Here is a 24154-nt window from a genome sequence, read left to right as displayed (position 1 = left end):
ATTTTTTAATCTCAGTGGGGGGGGAGAGTTAATCTGACAGTGAACCAACCAACCAGCTTCACTTATTACGTCTTGGAGCTAAAGCATCTGCAATAATTACCCCAGTAATTATAAACTCGCTTCAGGTCCAGTTTAGTCTCAACGGGGGAGATTTTTTATGCGAGTAATTATGGTCTTAAAAAACACAATTTCATTACTTTTAATGTGTTTCCCAGAGGAGCAGCGCACAGTCAAAGTTTGTATGAAAGTGAGACTAAAACTAACATATGCAGTTTTTTTTACATGAACCCTTAGAACACAGAGCATTTACGCTGCTTTATGTTAAAACGTACAGTAAATATAGAGGCTATAAGAAGGTTTTTTTAATTTTTTTTTACCAACTGTGTGAACTCTAAATGTTTAAAATTTTGATGAAAAAAAGGGATGCTTTTTATTGAGTATTATTTCATATAAAGATGTTTTATAAGAGCATATTATTCTGTTATCTGACTCTCGTCACTCAAGGACAGACAGAAGATATGACGTTTGAAATTCCAGTGTTGGAAATGATAACTTTGGGGGATTAAGAGCCACTGTGGCACTCTTTAAAGATGATCTGATAATTCCACGGATGAATAAACTGATTTAAAATAGTATTACGGCCCATTTGTACTCCAGACGGAGCGCCTTTCAGCCGTGCTTTGAGTTATTTTTCTCTGTCATTGTCATCGTGAGCCGAGCGGGGGAGTTTAAGATGACGGGTGGATGAAACAGCAATACCACCGCAATCGCCGGGGGGCAGTAGAGGGTCAATAGTCCAATGAGTTAAGAAAACGAGAGAGAAGAAGAGTCTGGACGAGCATTTAAAACTGTCTGCCTGTTGATTTGACCATTGTTACAAAAAGTGTGATTTTATGCAGATGATACTTTAATCAGTGTGAGTACTGGACTCAGTGTGTGTGTGTGTGTGTGTGTGTGTGTGTGTATACAGTATAACATCAGAGGATGCATGACTTACATCATGTGGAGGAAACACAGTCTGTGAACACTGTACTACACACACACACACACACACACACATGCACACGCACACACACATGCACAAATGCACACACAGCAGTTCCAGGAGCAGAAACCAGGCCAGTGTGTGTGTGTGTGTGTGTGTGTGTGTGTGTAGTCCTGGTGATCACACACTTGTGCACTCAGCTATTTAAAGCCACACACACACACACATGTTCACATGTACACAAAGTAACCGCATTCCAAATGTGTGTCCTTGTATTTGTTGCCTCTTCAGGACCTTTTTTCTGCCATAAAGAACTGTCTTGTCAGGACCAGTTGTTCCCATGGAGACCAAAAACCTGGTCCTAATGAAGCAAAATCTAATTTCTGAGGAATTGTGGTTATACATTAAGGTAAGTGATAAGATAAGGTTTTTTTCCAGGGTGTCCAAATGAATGGAAGTCAGTGTAGTGTCCTAAGAAGAATAGCTGTTCAAACCTGTGTGTGTGTATATATGTATTTATATCTTTGTGAGGACATTTTGAGCTTCTGGGAACATTCTGTCTGGTCCCCTTAACTTTAAAGGGCTTTTCAGGGTTAAGACTTGTTTTTTTAGGCTAAGGTTTAGGTTAGGTTTAGGCAGGGGTCTTAAACTCAAATGACCTGGGGGCCAGTAAGCATCTAGACTGGTCAGGAGGGGGCGTGTCAAGTGGAAAACAAACAAAAAATAATAACTGTTTAATAGACGTAGGCTGCTATATTAGCTTAGATTTATATAAGAACAATATCAGTGATGATATTTGAGAGAATTTCATCATAAAAGTGCTTGTTTTGATATGGAACAATACGTATTTCACAATAAAGCGCATTTATGATGCAAAATTTATCGATTAATATTAAAAAACATATAAATATGTCATTATAACATGATATCAATTATAGGGACGTGAGTTTGAGACTTCTGTCTATGATGTGTCCTCACTAAGACATAAAAACAAGTGTGTGTGTGTGTACTCATCTGCTACTATTCAAATTAATGCATACTGAAATAATTATTAGTGAAACGCAGTAACCCTGGTTTAAGGAGCAGTAATTAGGATGTATGCACGTGTGTGTGTGTGTGTGTGTGTGTGTGTGTGTGTGTACCTCTATCGCCATCTGGAACTGCTCATGTTCCCTCTGCAGCTGCTCGGCCTCAGACAGAGAGCTGGCATTGACCATGCTGGCGTTCAGCATCGACTCACCGTTACGGATCCAACCCAACACCTGGAGAGACACACACGGACAAAACAGTGTGACAACAATGTGACAACAACAATGACACGCGACAGAATTTATCTCACATATTTATCCGTGTGTGTGTGTGTGTGTGTGTGTTCTCCCACACTGTTTATAATAAAAATGAGTGCAAACAGGTACAAAGGTTAATATGATACAGATGCTGTGAATATAAAGCGCTTTGAGAACATTTCATGTTTGTTTATTTTTAAAGAAATCTGTAAGCAAATGGAAACACAAGCACACTCATTCTGGTACAGCACACTTAGCGGGGACACTCACATACCTAATGCATTCCCTAAGCCCCTAACCTTATGAATACCAAACCCTGACCCTTAATCTAACCTTAACCTCACGAGGACCCGTTTTTCAGTCCAATTGGGATTGATATCAGTATTATTTTTTTATAAACAATCTCTGCTGCTGCTTATATAGTAAATATAAACGACATTGTAGTTCTATAAACATGTCATAACTGATTCAAAACTGTCTTGTCTAAACTTATAACTTGCTCCTGGTCTCTCTTCTGTCTCTACCTCACCTCTGTGACCATTTTTCCTTTCACCACAACCTGTCTAGGCAGATGGCCACGCCTCTTTGAGTTTTATTGAATTGATATAAGTAATATTGATGTCTTAACCCCTGAAAAACACAGAGAATTGGCAACACGGTATGTTCTAAAAATGTTAATTTAAACAAAATCTCATATTTTGGCAAATTAACTTTCTTTCAGTTGTGAGTTTTAGCACAAACGGCGTTGAAATTGATTTAAATCACACACAAAAAGTGTGTGTTTGTGATGTTTCAAGGTCAGTAAAGTGTTCATTGAAACGGCAAGTTTGGTTTTTAACAATCAAAAACAAAAAAAATTCTTCTTACTGTGGTATTTTAACGACATAAACGACAAGTAAACAAGTCTAGTAAATACGACTATTGTGTGTCTGTGATGTCATTACCGACACTGTGACCAATCATTTGTGCAGTTTACCGAGACGATAACCTGCTGGGTTTCGTATGAAAAATAACAAAAATATTAATACGAATAAGAAGGAGAAGGTGAGCAGGACAGGAGTGAGGGTGTAGCAGCAGCATGGGCGTGTGTGTGTGTGTGTTTGTGTGCATGTTATTAGCACACACCGTCATAAACCTCATAAATTATTCAGTCATATCCTTCTCCAGCAGCCGCCGGCTTCCTGTCTCCACACAGCAGCACATTCATATTCACATCTGCTTATTTCAATTTATTCAGTGATGTTTTTTAAATAGAGGGATAACCAAAAATCACATTATCATTATTTCATATATTAGCCAGCCATTATTCGTTCTCATAAACAAACTTGAATCACTAAAACTTCCTTTTTTTTTTGTTTTTGGATGACCTGTTTCATGTATTTTATGTTTCGTTTATACATTGTTTTCAATGAATATACTATAAATAATTACTTTGCATTTCACATGGTAAGGTCAAGACCTTAGAATTATTATAGAGAAACCCAACAGGAACACAATGAGCATGCAACACTCCCTTTTAACAGGAAGAAACTCTGACAAGAACCAGACACAGAGTGTACGGCTGTATCTGCCTAGACAGGTTGGGGTAGAAGGGAGAAGAAAAACAGTAACGGTCGTGTAACATCTCGTCATGTATAGTTCAAATAACTAGTTACTGAAGTTAAGCACATTTTTTGTTGTATTATTTGTTGTCATAAATAAACCGTTAAGTTATATTTTATCAGATGGTAAATGAAGAAAGTTGGCTAAATATTTGGGTCTGGCCAAAGAAAAACCCAATATCACTGTGGTTGTCTCCACCAGGGAGGTTATATTTTCACCAGAGTGGGTTTATCCGTAAGTTTGTCCTTCTGTTAGCAACTTCCTGTCCGCTCCAGTTTTTTGACAGATGTATTTGATTTTATTTGTGATAGGTAGGTGATCAAGTTTGGTAAGAATCTACCCACTGAAGACGTCATAAAAAAATTATCAAATATTTAAGAAATCCCTGTCTCCTATAATAAACAAAATCCATATCTTTGTTAAAATTTGAACATTTTTGGTCTGTTTATGTAAGATGGTAATAGCTATAAGCAGGTGAAGTTCTGTGAAGATCCAGATAATCTTCTGGATTCAGTGGACCAGAATGTAAAAATGGTCAGGTGTGTTTAATGAAGCCTTGGTGGAGGTCTGCGTTTACCTGTTTAACCTCAGCCTGTAGGTGGCGCAGCTGCAGGGTCTGCTCCAGCCGTGCGTGCGTGTGCTGCGCGTTGAGCTCCACCTCCTGCTGCTTCTCGTGGAGAAACTCCAGCAGCTCCTGAACCTGAGATGCCAAGTCCATGTCCTTCTCCCCAGTCAGTTCAATCCCTGAAAAAACCAAGAGTTACAACTCACGATTTTAACATTCACATTTTGATTTGACCATTTCCACACGACAACAACGCTTTGAATTTTGGTTTCGCAGTCCTGATGCTAAGCTAAAGTGATGACTTTAATCGTGCCAACTTTATCTAGCAAATTAAACTGAACTACTAGAGTATACTAGTGCATGAGAAACAGTGTTAGGCATCTGGAGGGATGGATTTTTCCCCGACTGTTATTGAATGAATCATTTCCACATTGATTTGACGTATTTTATATTAAAATAACACATGCATGCTTTTGTTTTGCAGCTGATTTTGCAGCTGATTACCTTATTGATATTACACAATATTAATGCCTGCGCTGCAGGAGTGTGTGAGTGTGTTTCTGTACAGTCTGTGGCACCAATGGACTATTAATGCCTCACTCCAGTTACTGGCACTGCTGAACAGAGACTGTGTGTGTGTGTGTAGGATAGATTTATCACTCCAGGGGGACGACACAGTGACTAAAGCAGTGAACTCAGCCTGTATGCTAACATGCACACCCACTTAGAGGATTGTGCTGTAATGATTATGTGAACCTAATTTTCTTCGGGGCCACAGTTCAGCCTCAGGATTCCTATTGTTGAGTGTGCAGCTGTAGATCCAGATGGGAACTGGTGAACTATAGTAAGAAATTGTAGCGTTTGCTACATTCAAACCCATTTCACACAATGCTTATTTATTAAGGCCTTATCCACACGGAAACAGAAGTGTTCCCTTAAAAAAAGGTTTTTCCTAAACATGGCATTGTTTCAAGAAATATCTTTTAAAAACAACAAAAAACCCATTAAACGACTCGGTACGCTCCAAACAGAAGACGCAGAGGAGGACAATGGCGACAACAGAGTTAGAGCGAGGTGGGGCTGAGGATGGGGGTTTATTTAAATTATTTTCTAAAAATAACATTTTAAGTTCTCCCCAAAGGACGTAGATAAAAAGCAGATGCATCAGATACAATAACCTGGGCCTGGCACCAAATGTAGAGTAGATATTTTATAAAAATTAGGCCGTCTAAACCAATTTGATCGCACCAGCCCCTAATGACACAATTTCTCTCATCCACTGTCAGAATTCTATGCTCCACCGTGCACCTACACTGTTGTTGTTCCTTGTTTGCTGTGCAAACGTATATATTATATATAATTTGTGTCTCTCTTGCTGCTGTAATTCTGGGAATTTTCGTATCGTATCGTATCGTACCGTACCGTATAGTACTGGACCGCATCGTATCGTATCGTATCGTATCGTATCGTACTGTATCGTATCGTACCGTATCGTATCGTATCGTATCGTATCGTATCGTATCGTATCGTATCATATCGCATCGTACCGTATCATGTCGTACTGGACTTGATTGTATCGTATCGTACCAAACCGTACCGTACCGGACTGCATCGTATCGCATCGTATCGTACTGGACTGTATCGTATCGCATCGTATCGTATCGTACGTACTGTACCACATCGTACTGAACTGTATCGCATCGTATCGTATCGTGTCGTACCGTATCATATCGTATCGTATCGTATCGTATCGTATCGTATCGTATCGTATCGTATCGCATTGTACCGTACCGTACCGTACTGTATTGGACTGTATTGTATCACACTGTACCACACCCTATTGTATCATATTGTATGGTATAATATTGCATTTTAACTTATTGTATGAGTTAGCGGTGCCGTATCTTATCATACCGTATTGTATCGACCAGTATTACATCGTTTGGTTATTTGGTATTAACAACGACGTTGTTTGCGATGTTTCTCTAAATCTTGTTACCTGAAGCCTGAACCTCCATAATGTACTGGTGTAAGTCTTGGCCCTGCTGCATGACTTCGTAGGTCATGTTGTTCATGGCCGCCTTCCTCTCCGCGTGCCGCTTCAGCCGCTGCTCCGCCAGGCTGATGTCCTCGGCGCCGCCGGACAACGAGCCGCCGCTGCTGCTACTGGTGCTTCCCGAGCGGCTCGTGTCGTTCAGCTGACGAGACAGGTCCTCGTTCCAGGCGTCCAACTCTGCTGTAACCTACGAAAAAAAAAAAGAAATCGAAAAATTTTATAAAAACACAGGAAATGAGGAGTGAGACCAGGGTGTGGTCAGTTCTTTTTTGTTTTCTCCTTTCTTGTGGAATATTCAGAGCATGTAGCTCTTGTGTGTATTTAAATGCCAGGATGTTACAATTTGTCAGAGAGGGTGTGAAGTAACGCTGGGGAAGACTTTGTCGTACTTCTTCACGGAGCTCTGCTCTTTGCCCTTTAAAGAGCAGCTGCATCACTGTCAAAATAAATGAAAGCACGCGGCCTGAGGCCTTTCAGCTGATACTGAACCAAACGCACGCGCTCTGCCTCACTGACCTCGATTGTGTACTGCTCAAAGATGCGTAGCTGCAGGAAGATGTCAAGTTTGATTTTGCGCTCGTGGAACAGCTCCTCCATCTGGCCCTGGGCCTCGTCCAGCTGCTGCAGCACCCCCTGGATGTGTGCGATGGAACTGCAGTGTGGCGTCTTGTTCGTCGACATGGCGGCGTCTCTGTGGGAAGAGAGAAGAGTCGAGGAAATTACACAATGTACAGTTTGTGAGCTAAATGTACTTTCATATAAGAGTGGAAAAACTGCAAATCTGTTAAATAATTGTCCGAGATATGGTTCTTCTTTTAGTTTTTGACTAGGGTTGCACCAAATGATTGATTATTAATCAATCAGTAAATCAATAACCAAGTTCTGTGATTTCAGTTTCTTCATTGTGAATATTCTTTGGTTTCTTTGCTCCAGCATGACAGTAAACTGAATATTTCTGTTTTTTGAACAAAACACCATTTTCTGCATTTTATGGACAAAAACAAAAGAATAAACAATAAGAAATAACCAGATTAAATAATAATATGAAATCCCAGTCATTATTTAAGATATAAAAATACAAAAAGTAGAGTATTCATTTACTGTTTCAAGGAGAGTGAGGCGACATTAGTAGATAGAGTATTAACTCAACAGTGTTCAGCTCACATTATTCAATTTCCCATTACAGGCATAACAATAAAAGAAGGAGAAATATGATGAAGGCAGAAGGTAATTACCCAAAAGAAAAAGTGTTCATATTTATGTAGCAAGACGGTAATTATTATTATTCATAATCTTACCCATGAGGCTGAAATGATTTGAAGTGGAAATTATTTTTATAACTTTATAAATATTAATATCATTACCTCGGTATTGATTTTTCGCTCCCTCCCAAATGCCGCCGTGAATAATAATAATAATAAAACTTTTTTTTCTTTCTTTTTTTATTACCTGAGCTGCTGTATTAATTCCTCTCCCTCTTTAATCACGTTGAGTGTCGCCTCGAGTGTGGCCGTCTGCTGCTGCTGAAACTGCTGGATCAGAGTCTGAACCGAATCCACCGAGTCGCAGCACACGTCGTCCAAGAGCTGCTTCTGGAGCTCCTCCATCCACGACCACAGCTGGACACACAGACAGGAGGACGGAGAGGACAGTGAGGACAGGTAAGTGTGCGATAAAGCCATTCTGAAAACACCTAAACGTCACTCAGAACATTCTTGATTTGTGGGTTGTCTTTGGCGTTCGTTGTCCCACCTCCTTAGTGTGCGTATGGAAGGAGACAGACATGTCGAGCAGCAGCTTCCTGTGCTCCACTCGTCGGACAAAGTCCTGGATCCGGACCTCCAGGTGCCGCGCGGCCTTGTAGATTTCCTCCGGGTCGCACTCTCCAGTCTGAGCCAGCTGCTCTGCCGCCTCCAGCAGTTTGTCTGCATTAGTGTAAGTGTTCTGAAAGAGAGACGCAGACACCTTCATCATCATCATCAACCGCAGCAACACCAATAAACCCCACGGCTATGGAAAGTTCACCTTTGCAATTAAGATATATGTCCACTTTATTAAAAACACCTGTTCAATTGCTGGAAACTCAAATATTTAATCACCACATCACATGGCAGCAAATCAATGCATTCAGGGATGTTGACATGGTCAAGAAGAGCTGCTGAAGCTGCAAAACAAGCATCAGAATGGAGGTAGAAAGGTGATTTGCGTGACTTTGAACATGTCAATCTGGTTGATGTTATGATCTACTGGGATTTTCCCGCACAACCATCTCTAGAGTTGGTCCAAAGAAGAGAAAAGAGCCGTTCTCTGGGTAAAAATACATTGTTGAGGCCAGAGATAGTGGGCAATTGGTTCACAAATGATAGAAAAGCAATAGTAATTCAAATACTAAGTGTGTAATAGTTTAATTTATCATCTTTAAATATATTTCCATCACAGTGAGCTTCATATCCTTAATTTTTCAAGGTGGTAACCCAATCAGAGCCTGACAGTTACTCACAGGTCGTACCTTGTTCTGAAAACAATTAATAAAATTATATTACGTACTCCGAAATAGATTTGGTCACTTGTTTACTTGACATGGTTTTTTGTTCAGTCCTTGAACGCAACACTTTAGTTTAGTTTCTAGCTAATTCTAACAGCATTAGCTAACGAAAGAGAAAGTTAGCCAACAGTTAGTGTTACTTTTCCCTAAGAAACGCAGTTTGAGAAACTCATAAAACACTAACACAGCACTAAAAATGTCTAAGCACAAAAAATGGCCACTGGGTTCCTAAAAGAACAAAAAGAATACATTTCCGACATTAGCTCTAAGCTAGGCAGTGCTAACTCTGATAACATTAGCTTGGCTAAGGATGAAGATTAGTTCTCTCTCAGGCTTAAAAGGGTTTAGACAGAGAAATGCAAAGTAAAGTTTTCTTTAAATGTTAAAGTCAGTCATAGTAAAAAAACAGCCAGTCAGATGTGTTACTGAGAATGTTAATTCCAGTTAATCAATAACACATTTCCTGTTTCTACATTCTCTCCTTCCAAAAAAAAAAAAACGGGGACTAAGAGCATAAGAGTATTAAAGCTGAGGGAATAAATGGATTACTGTCAGACTATTCTGGTAAGTATAAGGGATTATGACTGTAATATTTCACATCAGGGAGTCCATCGCGTATGAGATGTTTCGGGAATCATGGAGGTTTGGGGAGTGGTAGCAGCGCGAAGAGAGATATTTTTAAGGATACAGCCGCATTTTAGATTACAGTATGAATATTTCAAATGATGCTAAGAGATTTTTATTACTCTTTAACCTGAATACACACGCCAGAATCTGACATTTTAGGTCATTAATGAAAGATTACATTGATAAAATACACCATGAAGTGATTTGGGAAACCAAAAATCGGCTGATGCTAAAAATAAAAACTGCTCCAGACACTCGATCGACAACCCCATTACCTTCCCCCGTACTTTTTATCGTCTTTACAGAAAGTAAATGAAAATAGGTTTTCCTGTAGCTCGCGCTGCAGGAATAGACATTAAAATTAGTCATTTTTGACAGATTTGGTTTAGCACTGAGCATTACTTTCATCAAAAACCTATTAGCGACCACTGTGAAAACTGCCTATCGACGACATCCTCAGTGGATGACCTGCACAACGACAAAAATATCGACACTTCTCGGTTTCCTTTGAACTCCCAAACACGCTTGTGTTTCCCATACTTGCGGCGACGCTACCATTCTACAAGAAAAACCACAAGAATGTTACCGTCTGACCTCCCTATCAACCTGCGGGAGGAGCAGAGTCAACAACTCTCTGAAGGAAATTCAAATTTAAACTCCATTTTCACTGAGTCATACTGTTTCCCGTTTCTGTTTTGGTTCTACTGGTGGAGCAGATGATCGCATGTAGATGAGTGGAGCTAAAATTAAAACGACTGTAATGATGATGGTAAATAGGACATAAAAGACTGAAAACCCTGAATTAAAATACGTCCATGTACGCCATTGATTATGCACAAACAAAGAGGGGGGAAAAGTGTACAGTGGGTAAACTTACATACATATTCATGCCCTGGCATGTGTCTAAACTTATTCATGATATGTACATTGCTAAAGGGAAAGTTTTAGCAGAAACTGCTGACCCAAATGAAGCTAATCCACTACAGGTTGTGAAGGTTAATCCTAATCCAGAGTGTAAACATCATAGTACAGAATTTTCATGGGATTAACAATCACTGTTTTGTCGGATAATCGCTGATGAAAGTAGGAAAATGATTTATTAATTGCCACCGGATCCTTGATTTATTTTCCTTGTTGTTAAAGAATGCGTCCGGCGTCGTGGAACACATTAATCTTATTCGCGAGCAAGAAGCACTCACACGGTGCAAATTGCTGGAAAAAGCCTCAATAAGACGGCGCACAGGTGGAGGCACTTCATCTTAATGTAGCAAGAGTGACAAATGATGGAATGAGATTAGACTGAACTGATTATTAACTGATAAATGAAGGATAAATGTCCACGGTGGTGACGGCGGTGACGTAAAAGTATGTACTCCAAAACTGTAGGGGGAGCTCTGTAGAGAAAAAGGCAAAAAAAATTGCAAAATTCCGCCTTAAAAGCTCAGTCTCTAAGTCGCTAAGATGGTTTCCGAGTTCAAATATAACTCATATCAGGAAGAGAAAAAGAAAAACTAAGAAAGGAAATATGGAGACAAAACAGGATTTTCAGAGTGTTTTCAGGCATATTTAATTGTTGCAGTGAGATTAGGGATTGTCTGTAATCTGCTGAATTTGTTTCTGAGTTTTTCCTCAATCGATGTGAGTGTCTAGGGACAGAGGGTGGAGCTTTGGAGTCATTGTGATGGTTAAATGTGGGAGACTGGGGGACGGTCAGGGTCGCCGACCCAGAGTCCTCAGAATCATGAGGTCTTCTTGCTTTACAGCACTACACAGATGCACTCACACACACGCCTTAGCCAGGTACCGGCTATAAGATCAAGGTGGCGATAGCGTTATTTTAGATGTTGACCATGGCAGAGGAAGCGAGGGAGAGGAAATTACTGTCTGACCAAGCGTGGGGCCACGTACGAGTAAAAAAATCAGACCGGTGAGGATTAAAAAACACCGAAAATGCCCGTTGGGAAAGGTCAGGGAGCGTCAACGGTGAGTTTTTACAACAGTGAGGATAAAGAGGTAGATGATTGATGGATAAATGTCCACGGTGGTGACGTAAAAGTATGTACTCCAAAACTGTAGGGGGAGCTCCGTGGAGAAAAAGGCAAAAAAATTACCCGAATTGCAAAATTCCACCTTAAAACCTCAGTCTCAAAGTCTCTAAGATGGTTTCCGAGTTCAAATATAACTTGCAACTGTGTATCATCCAATTTAAAGCCCTTTAAATTTCGAACCCCCTGTGTCATTTAAATATGATCTAAGCCCCTCCCCCTAAAGTTAACATATATAAAAGATGACCTGAGGTGATCTCTGTCAGCTTATACCAACACATGTTCCTGATGTGTTTGCTGAATAACAAATGATGAAGCAAATGTACAGAACATACAGTATTTCAGTTTTCTGCCTTTAAGACCTTTAACTCTTAATTAATGTTCTGCGTCCAAACCGTTTGCCCTCAAAAACCTCAGTTCCTGTGTTCCGTACATGATAGAGTGTAGCAATAAAATTGGGGAATGGATAACATCTTCTGCAATTCTTTTTTTCCTCCAGTAACGGGCTTGTGACCATAAATGGTTGCGTAGAGGCATATGTCTTCATGCTTCCTGCCACCAGCAGCCATGGCGGTTTTTGAAAATTTGGGATTAATCAAGGCAGATTACTTGCAGATGCTCGCGAGCAAGGCAGGCGGATAAACATTTGATTAAAAAAAACAAAAGGGATCTTGTTCTCGCTTTCGTAACACGGGCTCCCACTGATCAACGCCTTCCGAAGTTAGAAGAGGGCAAAATGCTCTTTTCAGTCAATCAATACTGAAATCTAGACAGACTTAGAAGACACAGATCCTAAAGAAGATTGTACACGTATTGCTTTGGCTGCATTCTGCGTGGTGAACTGCTAACAGTTTGCTGGCCGGTGTCACTGTTTTCCTGAGACACGTGAAGAACTTTGGTGACCACCATTTCGATATCTATCTTTCGATTGGACGGTCATTCCGCAGACGCCCTGAGGGGCTACCGTAATGACAAGTATATGGGTGCAAAGCGCTATTTCTCTGCTTTCCTGTACCCATCCATCTATCCATAGATCCATCCACTTTATCCTCCACATGAGGTGAGGGGTCACACCCTGGACAGATCGCCAGTCCATACAGCAGTTTTTGAATCTTCTAGATATCACAAACGGTCTATAGGAGTTACGGTATGGCGACAACAGAAGATTTAAGATATAATTATGATATTATAAAGACAAGATTTGACACTCTATCTATTAGGAGACGGACAGACTCACCTGAGCTACGTCTTCAAAGTCGTCGTGTCTCTTCTGCAGGGCCCGCGCTCGGTGAAGAGATTTCCCCACGCCGGTGTGTTTGCTGAGGAAGGCCTCGCCGTGGTTCTCGATCCAGTCCATCACCTGCACCAGAGAGGGATAAACACATACACGTCGTTCCTAGAGCTGCACGTTGTTTCCTTTTCGTTTTTTTTCCTTCCTTGAGAGTATGTGAACAGATCAGCGGCACTGAAAAAGGTCCCAGACCTGATGAATTAAAGATGAATCAGATGAAACCTTCATGATCTGAGTGGGGGAAATGTAGGTCACTGCAGGCGAGAAGAACACGGATGCTGAATATTCATCTCGTCTTCCATCATATACTCCTTTCACCTTATTAAACGTGAAGAAGCTTAACACCGTGTGGCCGTGAAGGACGTAATTATTCTTTTTAAGTGTTTTAAGTCACCGATTACTACAACTAGATTTTTTTTATATTCTTTCTTTTTTATTGTTTTCTTTTGGCAATTGGTAAGCAATATAAACACAAAAAAAACAAAGAAAAAGATAAAGAAATCCGGACAAACTTCATTGCCAAGTCTCTACAGTTGTGATAATCCTGTCGTTGATGTCCAAACAGTCCATTTCTCCCACTTTGTTCTTCTTGAGGCTTTTTTTTTTTTTTTACAAGCTGCTCACAAGATTTGCCTCCTTTAACACATCGTTCCCTGTCACATTGCCAAAATATAGTAATACTGATCGTAGAATTCCGACAGCTCATTTTGTTTTTGTGTATACTGTGTGTTGTCAGTCAAGTCAAAGTTATCAAATTGCATTTTTTTCCAGGTAATTATGACATTTAATCAATATTTCCCATGTGTGAAACACTATGTGACTGAAAAGACGACAATATTCCGACCAAAGAAACTGGCTGACGCAAAAATTATTGGTATGTGAACGACTAAATATGACTTCTGTTCTTACGTTTACGCTCAAATTGTGCTTAAAGACTCTATTATTCAAGCAGGTTTGAGTTAGACGAGGGTTTTTATGGCTTAGAATCTGTGTTTTTGTGTCTATGTCTCTATGTATGTGTCTCTTTAAATATTTACTGTATTTATTCTATCGTAAAGCACTTTTTTTATGATTTTGCATCTGTGAAAGGTGCTATATAAATAACCTTTACTTACCTCCTTCTTACAGTGACTAAATCAAAAAATGGGTGAAAAAATTAACACGAGTCTCGCCTATTTTTCACAAAACTACATGAAATCCAAACAGTTTTCTTTTTGTAGTTTCATAAATGCAACAAAATCTCTGTATATCTGTAAAAAAATAATATAATATATGTTATTATGTTCATTTTATGGGTCAAGATTGAAAAAAAAATGGGGCTCTTTTCATAATAAAGGTCGCAGAATCCTGGTCTAGGCTGAAAAATAATCTCTTCTAAAAACACAACAGCAGCTGTGCATATCCTCCGTCTCTCTCTCTCCGTGTGATTCAACAGAAAACATGTGACGTTTTATGTCAGCGGTGAAGTCATAATAATCATACTGGCGTGTGGGGAGACAGGAAGTGTGAACACAGCAGTGACGCACACGACACAAATCCAGTGTGAAGCAGGCGTTAGAGAACCACACCATCACACCGACTATCCTGCATGTCTTGCTCATCCTGTGTCGCAGTCTGCGTCGCAGCCCTCACATTGAGGTCATGTGCACATCAAAATTTAAATGCATATTTTGGGTTTGACTGAGGCGAACCTCTTCCTCTTCCCCCGGACCGCATCTTAAAAACCCCACGGCGGCTCAAACTTCACATTTTGAAAACTGACTCCCTCTCTCTCTCTCTGCACGGTAACCTCTGCTCCCGGCGGGGCACATTAACGCACCGCTCTGCGCCGCGCCGCGTCTCTGGGCCTTGAAGAGACGGACGACGACGTACGCCGTAACTCACGGGGCGGCAGCTCTGTCATCGTCTGTCCGCGCGGAAGGTCACCGCGAGGTCATAAACGCTCTGAAACGGAGCGGCTGGACTTACCTTTGTTTCGAATGTGTGCAAAGTAAAACTGCCAAATAAAGCCACACACCTAATATGTTCTCGTCCGACCTTTACTCCCGCGTGCGGCCCCTCCCCCTCTTTCCCCTTCCTCTCTGGGGTCACATATAAACCCCGCAGCATTACAGCTCTGCTCGGAACGGCCCTGTTTTCTGCTGTGATTTATAGACAATTGCCATGTGTGTGTGTGTGTGTACTCCCTCACTTGCTAAGTTTCTACGTATGTCTCTCACCCACTGTGTGACTGTGTGTGTGTGTGTGTCATCTCATAAAAGCTGATGCATGACGAGTACAGCTGGCAGCGCTCCGTGTTCAATGGATTTATAACCCCCTCATATGAACTCTCTTTTTTTTCTCTTCTATTTCTTATTTTTACTCTCTCTCTCTCTCTCTCTGGGGTGACATATACATGTTTGCAACGCTCATGCCTGATGCCCTAATTCTCTCTCTTTCAGTTCTCTTATGGCTCTTGCTACTGTTTCTGCTGATGTACAGTAAGAGCAGCAGTGTAGCTGACGCTGCATTACACGTGTACACCCTCAAACCCTAACCATAACCCTAAAAAACTGCAAAAAAACAACAACATATATATATATATATATATATATATATATATATACACACTTATATATGCAGGATACAACATAACCATCATTAAAATGCACTATTCTGCCAGTATGATGTATCAGTTGCATAATATATCTATTGCTTTATTCAACTGCAGATGGTTCATTATAATATCTGCAGTGCTGATATTTGCCTGGGCCTGATGTCATCTGCTTTGCATCATTTGTCACTATATTATTACATAACTTGTAATCTGTACTTTGGTGTTCGCTTATTTTTAGGGAGGGAAAAGTAAGAGCTCGCACGGACCTTGAACCTAACTTGAAAAAAAAAACAAAAAAAAAACTGATGCTTTTAACCACTTCATAAAAGGTTCACATAATAACACTCAAGTCTAATGATATTTAAAGAAAGATTTCAACATCTTTGAAATCGTCTTTTTCCCATTGGAAAACCCCTCGCTCTCCTGCACCAAAGTCCATAGAGAAAACCAGCATTTTTAGCTCATGGGAACATGGTTGTTTGTGGTTAACCACTGCCTTGTTTGGTACATTTTTGTCACTTAGGAAATTTAAAACTAAGTTTTTCAAACACAGAAGTCACAAAATGATAGATTTGAACTTCCTAATGAAGGCAGCAGTGGATCAACAACTCACGTGTGCTGTCAAGTAAAATCGACCATTTTCTCTATGGAGTTTGGTGTGGGGGGAGAGTGAACAGTTTGAAAAGTGACTAAAACTTCAGTTTCCACTTGAAAAACAGATTTTAACCACTCAAATAAAAGACTCACATAATTATACGACACCTGCTTAAGTCTAATGATATTTAAAGAAAGATTTTAACGTCATTATCTCATCTTTTTCCCAATGGAAAACCCCTCGCTCTCCTGCACCAAAGTCCATAGAGAAAATTAGCATTTTTAGCTCATGGGAACGTGGTCGTTTCTGGTTAACTGCTGCCTTGTTTGGTAAGTTTGTGTCACTTAGGAAGTTAAAAACTAAGTTTTTCAAACACAGAAGTCATAAAATGATAGATTTGAACTTCCTAATGAAGGCAGCAGTGGATCAACAACTCACGTGTGCTGTCAAGTAAAATCGACCATTTTCTCTATGGAGTTTGGTGTGGGGGGAGAGTGAACAGTTTGAAAAGTGACTAAAACTTCAGTTTCCACTTGAAAAACAGATTTTAACCACTCAAATAAAAGACTCACATAATTATACGACACCTGCTTAAGTCTAATGATATTTAAAGAAAGATTTTAACGTCATTATCTCATCTTTTTCCCAATGGAAAACCCCTCGCTCTCCTGCACCAAAGTCCATAGAGAAAATTAGCATTTTTAGCTCATGGGAACGTGGTTGTTTCTGGTTAACTGCTGCCTTGTTTGGTAAGTTTGTGTCACTTAGGAAGTTAAAAACTACGTTTTTCAAACACAGAAGTCACAAAATGATAGATTTGAACTTCCTAATGAAGGCAGCAGTGGATCAACAACTCACGTGTGCTGTAAAGTAAAATCGACCATTTTCTCTATGGAGTTTGGTGTGGGGGGAGAGTGAGCAGTTTAAAAAAGTGACTAAAACTTTAATTTCCAGTTGAAAGAAAGGTGAGAAGAAGCTGCAAACATATTCCTGAGATGTTATACATACATCATATATCATGTACATAAATATACTATATGTATATAATAGCTCATACAACCTCACATAACCCTGAAGTGTAACTTTCCAATCAGGAACATCAATATAAAACATATTCTTCAGATATCTTCAACTCAAGCTGGCATTAGTCTGTATTAAGTGAGTCTTTTGTTAAGTCACCAAAACGTGTTTCTCAGGCTGGATCTCGGTGCAGGGGTGTGCTCCTCTGCAGCACAGTCAGCGCTGAATTATGTCAGTAACTCAAACAGCCACATTTCAAAATACCCTCAGCTATGACTCTAAATGGGACGGCGGGGCTTTTCGCAGCAATGCCAGCGGTATTTTGGTCGTACCTCATTCCTCCTGCATGACATGTCAGTCCAACAATCACATTAAAGAAAATAAAATAATACCCCAAGACCTCTTTCCTCCCCACACTGTTGAAACTGCCGGATAAAAATATCCCTGGTGAAATATGACTTGTGGTATTAACTTAAGAGCTCCTGAATGCCTCTAAAACATCCAGGAATCCGTGCTGACACCTCTCCAAAAACCCAGAGAGTGCGTTAGTGTGTGAAATATGAGCCGCGGTACCAGCGGAGCGCCGATCCACTCTGTGGAGTGTTTTATCTCAGGGTTACACGCTGTGCAGCCGGGACGAGGGGAGCCGAATAAACCCAAGCTGTGCTGATTCTCAGCTGCAGCGATGAGCAAAGGTCACCCCACACACACACACACACACACACACACACGAAGCGTGTGTTCTCTTGATTACATGCTTACATACAAGATTACATGCTCCCCCTGTGGTTTTTGTCTGACCTCACGACATAAAACTCATACAAACCCCCTGTTTTTAGAAAAGTAAAAACAGCAATAAAAGGTCTGTAATGTGTTTTCGTAGGTCTTTAAAGGGCTGACGGGGACAAAGACTAACTTAACTTCCACTCATCACCCATTTATTCTCATTCTCCCGCTCTCATTTTCATTCTGCATCACTTTTACGTTGTAGTAACGTGTGTGTGTGTGTGTGTGTGTGTGTGTGTGTGTGTGCGCACACCTGTTGGACATCTTGCTGGAACACACACAGCTGCAGCCGCTGGTGCAGTCGGACTTTCCGATGCTGCCAAATGTTCTCCAGACGCCGCTGATGGTGGAGAACCTCGTGAACCACGTCCAGGATGCAGTGAACCTGCGGAAACGACGCGTAAAAAAGTCATATTCTTGATTTAAATGTGTCAGCAGAGGAAGATCTGTCATTGTGAAGTGTGTGAGAACCAGGGCAGAAGATATCGGTAACGTTTTCAAATCCAAATCAATGAAAAAAGGGTTGCAATTGAATTGTTCTGCAACAGTTTATCAATTATAAACTAATTAATTAACTGTCAACTCTTTTTTTTATGATCGGTTAATCTGTTAACGTTGTTTTTTTTTGTAAAATAAATACAAATTCTTTGATTTCAGATCATTTAATGTGAAAATTGATCCGGGACAAAACAAAACATTCAAAAAAATGTGCATTTTCTGCATTTATTGGATAAAACTAAGTCATATTAATACAAGAAAACCATCAAAACATTTATTGACTGAATAAAATAATAATGGAAAAGTACAGTGGATAGTATTTTGATTATAAATTGTAGTTGTTCTTTGTCAGAAAAAGCTTAATTTGATATTTTACCCACACTGAACCACGACTGCACTCACCGCTTTGGAGTAATTGGCGGTGGCCGTCATGGAATCAGAGTTGCCGGGACTCAGAGGCCTCTGGAGGACGTCCAATAAGGCTTTACCGTCCTGACTTACCTGCAAACACAAACCAGGAAAAGATTAGAAATCAGACAGAAAACCAGAGGGGGGACAACTGATGTTCTGAGTTCTGCTTTCTTTTCTCCGCTTCTCTGCTCTCCAAAACATGTATTTTCTAAACTAGCACGTTGCTCCTCGCTGCTAATTACTTAATTACACACGGAGTCGCACCAAGAGAATCTCTGGACCTCACACAAACAGGAAATCCTGCTTTTTTTTTCTTTCTGCAAGGAAAACACAAGGTGATAATAAACCTTCAGATTCAGGGGATTTTGTTAAGGGGTTATTTTAGCTGTTTTAAGGCGGATTCAAACGGTCCCGCTGGTCCACGTGTAAGTGCTTTTGTATAAAGTATGACTGACAAAACTAATCAAGTAATTGGTTCAGCTGGGCGGGTTTTATTGGAGAAGGAACCTTTCTGGCCGAGCTGTAAAAACAGCGAAGCTGGCGTCAACAAAAAGGATTTGCATGATGACACGCAGGGTATAAAAACTTGAGTTTTTGTTGACGGTAGAACACGAAGGGAACGTAAAGCGTTGTTTGTGGCACTTAAACTGCGAGTAAAGTGATGAAAAATACCTCTTCTGACTTTGTCGGCCCAAAGGAAAATGGTTTGCTCACCACTGTGCCAAACTTGACTTATCAAAAAAGTAAAATACAGTTTTATTCTCTGCTCTAAAATTCTGGAGCCGCCCCAAATATACAGTTGGTGGACACAAGGGGAGAGGACAACTTCTGGGTCAGATTATTCGCTGTGGTGACCCCTAAAGCCCGTCCCAAAACTGGACGATCTGGGACTTTAAAGTAACAGAACAACAAAGAAGGAGAAGCTGAGCAGATGCTTCGACAAACACACACACACAAACAAACACCTGCATCTTCAACCTTCAACGTCTGAGCCTTAAATTATTCAAAGACATCTGTTGTCAAATTATATCACAGAGTTGAGAATTTGAAAAATTTGGAGGTGGAGTTTAAGCACAAGTCAAATGTAAACCAACTAAAAAAGAGGTATGTGATGAGAGAATGTATAAAGTTGTACATTTACAGTATATAGTAAAAGAGTGGGGACAAATAAGTGAAAACCTCTTTTACTAAATTAACCGTGCACTAATTTTAGAATTGTTTAATTGATTTGAAATGTTTTTTTTAAATAATTAGATCAAATTTTTCAGCTTGTTAAAAGGGAATATTTCCTGGTTTCTTTGCTTCATATCATCATAAAAATAATGAAAACTGAATCACATGTTTGTTTGTTTAAAGTAATAGAGTAATTCCTTCACATCTGTTCTCAAAACAACTTTAATATTGACTGATTTGGAGAAAGAATTACGGTTTAATTAAAGGTATATAAATACACATATATATCTATATATATATATATATATATATATATGTATATATGTAGACATATTTTTTCTCAGATAACCATAAATTACTGACAGAGTAACGGCTCTTCTAAAGATAAAAAAAACATAAAAAACAAACACATCAGAGTGCAGCAAAGTGCTCGGTGGAACATGTTCCAGGACTAAATATAGAGAGAACTCTGACAGCGACACATCAAACATGTCATCGCACACAACCTCACGAGTCACTCACAACACCTGAAGCAGAAACCTCAGGACTCTGGAGTCCATTTTTACCCCCCAGGTACATTTTTCAGGGTTTTTAAAAGCATATTTTAGGAGATTTTTAAGACATTCTTAATGCCCTAAAAGCTATAATCATTTGTTCCGCAGTGCAGGAGGGCAGGAATAAATGATGCCAGTGCACGCACAGTGTTCCCGCGGAACAGAAATGGTACTGAACTCTAAATATAACCCTCCCTCTTAAGCATCGCTGTCACAATAATGAACATCAGACACAAGATCTGCTCCGCCACATGCTGAGAAGTGAAAACCAATGCATGCTGTGGGAAATACATGTTCATAATTGACAAAGGTGGAAGAAAGAAGTGCTTTGTAGGCACAAAAAAAAAAAAAAAAGTTGTGGCGCAATTGCCGAACCTCCTTGTGAGCAGCAAACTGAAGCTCTTCATAGGTTTGACTCAGAAACCAAATGGAATTTAGTCTAATTGAATTCTGAAAGCTGCTTTAAGCGTTCCTACAGCCCCGGTGGCAGATTTCAGTTACCGGGTTATGCCAGTGATGTGGTTAACGGCTGTGCTGTGGATTTACCTCGGTGTAAGCCTGCGTGACCTGCTCGTACAGACTCTGGTGGCGGTGGATGGCGAGCTCCAGCTCCTGCATCTCCGTGGGTAAACCTCCCTCACTGCAGACTTTACACCAGGCCTCCACCTCGGACAGGAACTGAGACGCAGACGCACAGGAAATCATTCTCAGATATTTACAAAAATGAAGCAAGACTGAAAACAAAAGACGAAAGAATCAAACTGGGCAAAACCTCAAAAAAAAAAAAGATTTCCATAAATATCAATACAGCAATGGTTCCATAAACACTTCATACACTGTGCAAATCAACTTTAAGACATAATACAAAATTGATGTGAGTAATTCACCTTAGATTTGTGACACGCTTCTCTAGGCATTTTACCGTTGTTTTTCCCAAAAGGTTTAAACAAAACCATAATTAACAGGTTTCTTCGTCAAACAGTACAGTAGCAAAAGTCTGTTTTAACTGTGCCCCACATTTATGAATGATAATTATCAATATTAATCCATATCGCCAGTTAGCCAGAAATCTAGCAAAATAGCTAAACAGCTAGCTTGTAGATAGCTAGCAAGACATGATATAGCTAGATGAGAGGTTCTCTTTTAACTGCAAAAGATAATCCAGTTTATGTCAAGTAGATAGCCTTTGTCTGTCTATCTATCTATCTCTCTATCTATCTATCTAGCTATCTAGCTATCTATCTATCTATCTGCTATCAAGCTAGGTAGTTTGCTGGCTAGCTAACGAAATAGCTAGCATGCTAGCTAGGTAACTAACAAACAACTTAAAGAAAGGACTAAAAAAAAGTACAGTTGCTGCCCAGTTGTCTGTTACCTTCTTTCACAAATGCAGTTTAAACACAATTACATGTCCAGACTTGGTGTAACATAAACTTGTTGACTTAAATGAAATGTTAATTTAAAAGCTAACAAAAACATGTTCATGTCGGGGGATTTCCTTCACATTTCACTTGTGTCCCCAGTTAACTTGTCCACTTGTCTTCTGTGTCTCACAGTGTGAAAATGTGTCCCTGCTCTGGTCTTTTTTCCCCCCCAAACGTTGCTCCAAAGTATAGACTGTACTCCGCTGTTGCCATGACATTTGCTGCAGCCATTCATCATCCCTGTGCAAAGAATTGTAATTATTCTAATCTGTATTGACAACTGTGTGTTTACTGGGACATTTCTCATCTTTTGTGAGGACCGTGCCTTTGTTTATTTCCTTCCCTCGTGATCCCCGCTGTCAAACAAATGAAACAAGCCAAGGTTTTAAGTACAGTTTTTCTCTCTCTCGCTCTCATTTACTCTCGGCCATTTCTCTCCTGCTTGTCTCCCGGCTTCATCTCTCATCCTGACACATTTCTGTTGATCTGTTTTTCCTCTCTTTATCTCAGCCAAACCCTCTCTCCCTCTCTCCCTCTGCTCCCTCTTTCATCTCCCGTTCTCTCAAAAACGTACACTTGTAGCTGATGTCGAGGGCCCAGCACGGATCAAACAAGTCCCATCTGTTGCCATGTCAACCTTCCAAGAATCAGCAGTGGAGCGGCTTGATTTATTATATATAATCATACGCGAAAAAAAAAAAAAAAAAAAAGATTAAACAGTTACGAGCTCAGCAGCTGAACAAAAGCAGTGTAACAGAGGGTGAAACAGCTTTTATTTTCTCACATAAATGAACAACAACTTATTTAATGCCTAAATAAAGTGTGTGTGGGAGAGCTGTCAGTTTCTAGTTTGACGCTAAAGTAAAGTTTATGGATGTGATGTTGTCACATGACTTTGTCTCCTTACATTTATTGTCTCAGTCTCACCTGTTCTGCCTTCTGGTGAAAGACGGACGACATGGCGAGGATGGTGGAGCGCTCGTCCAGCGCGGCGGCGAAGCCTTTCCAGTCCAGATCCAGCTGACCTGAGATCTGTTTTATCTGCGTGGAGGCGTAGTGACCGGCCTCGGCCAGTCGACTCGCCACCGACATGATTCTGTTGATGTTTACGTAAGCGTTCTGTGGGGGAAAAGGGAAAATTACTTCCATGTTCCTTACGTCTTTACGTGTTATTGCTTGAAATTTTACCCACAAAAGTCAGATAAGATAGAGTTAAATTCATAGCTAGCTTGTAGTTAGCTAGCTGGACAAGACGTTTTCTTTTAACTGCAAAAAATAAGTAAATAATCTATCTATCTATCTATCTATCTATCTATCTATCTATATTTCTATCTATCTATCTATCTGCTAGCAAGCTAGGTAGATTGCTGGCTAGCTTGCGAGCTAGCGAAATTGAGAATTTTTTTTTTTTTAGCGAGGATTATAATTTCGAAGACATAATCTACCATTGAGTTCATGGCAAAGTGGTTGTGTTGCGTCTGCAGCTCCACGGCGTGTTGGTAACCGCGGCCGATCTCCGTGTGGCTCTGCAGGAAAAGCTCCTTGTTGTGGCGGATCCAGTCAAACATCTGCACAGACGCGACAAACACCAGATGAGATTAGATTATATGAGATTATTTTTGTTGTTGTGAGCAGTGATTTTACATAATTCTACCATAACTGGGAGGAAAAAAAAAAAGGAAACAAAAACCGGGGACACATATATTTAAATATGTGTTTAAATATGTGTATTTTTCTCGAAATATATTTCTTTATATTTAAAGAAATATTCCTTTAAATACACTCTGTGTGAACACCAAAGGAGGCCGGGACAACCTTCATGCCTGTTCCTCCGTCTGAATCAATCTTCACAGACAGATGGGAGGTTGACAGCGTCCTCCGCGTGGTTACCACGGTTGCCACGACGACGGCCATCCACACAGCCATTTGTCCGGGCCGAGTATTTTCCAGCGAGCGAACACGTCACCGCGTCTGTTTGACTGTTTTTTGTAAACTCGCCCCCGCGCACCGCTCTCACAGATGCTCCACACTGATGTGGACAAAAGTGTTGTTTTCTCTTTCATTCCTCTCTGTTTGTTTTATGGTAAATATTTAC

The 24154-nt window shown here is 40.2% G+C and overlaps 1 protein-coding gene across 4 annotated transcripts in view; it reads right to left on the bottom strand.

The window, feature by feature from the left end:
* The window catches only part of kalrna (kalirin RhoGEF kinase a), a 158018-nt gene that overhangs the window by 76673 nt on the left and 57191 nt on the right, over positions 1-24154 (bottom strand). For all 4 annotated transcript variants that reach the window (XM_058612333.1, XM_058612330.1, XM_058612331.1 and 1 more), the window contains exons 9-20: positions 23505-23627; positions 22987-23178; positions 21182-21313; positions 18900-18998; positions 18253-18384; positions 12949-13071; positions 8247-8438; positions 7944-8113; positions 7011-7185; positions 6438-6681; positions 4451-4617; positions 2128-2247 (exon numbers count right to left, since the gene is read on the bottom strand). In XM_058612333.1, the coding sequence (XP_058468316.1) occupies positions 2128-2247; positions 4451-4617; positions 6438-6681; positions 7011-7185; positions 7944-8113; positions 8247-8438; positions 12949-13071; positions 18253-18384; positions 18900-18998; positions 21182-21313; positions 22987-23178; positions 23505-23627 (1869 nt within the window). The remainder of the gene's footprint in view (positions 1-2127; positions 2248-4450; positions 4618-6437; positions 6682-7010; positions 7186-7943; positions 8114-8246; positions 8439-12948; positions 13072-18252; positions 18385-18899; positions 18999-21181; positions 21314-22986; positions 23179-23504; positions 23628-24154) is intronic.

The sequence above is a fragment of the Solea solea genome, chromosome 2 (genome assembly GCF_958295425.1).
Source record: "Solea solea chromosome 2, fSolSol10.1, whole genome shotgun sequence".
Lineage (NCBI taxonomy): Eukaryota > Metazoa > Chordata > Actinopteri > Pleuronectiformes > Soleidae > Solea > Solea solea.
Note: the sequence above shows the minus strand (reverse complement) of the source record. Positions and strands in the feature narration are given on the sequence as shown.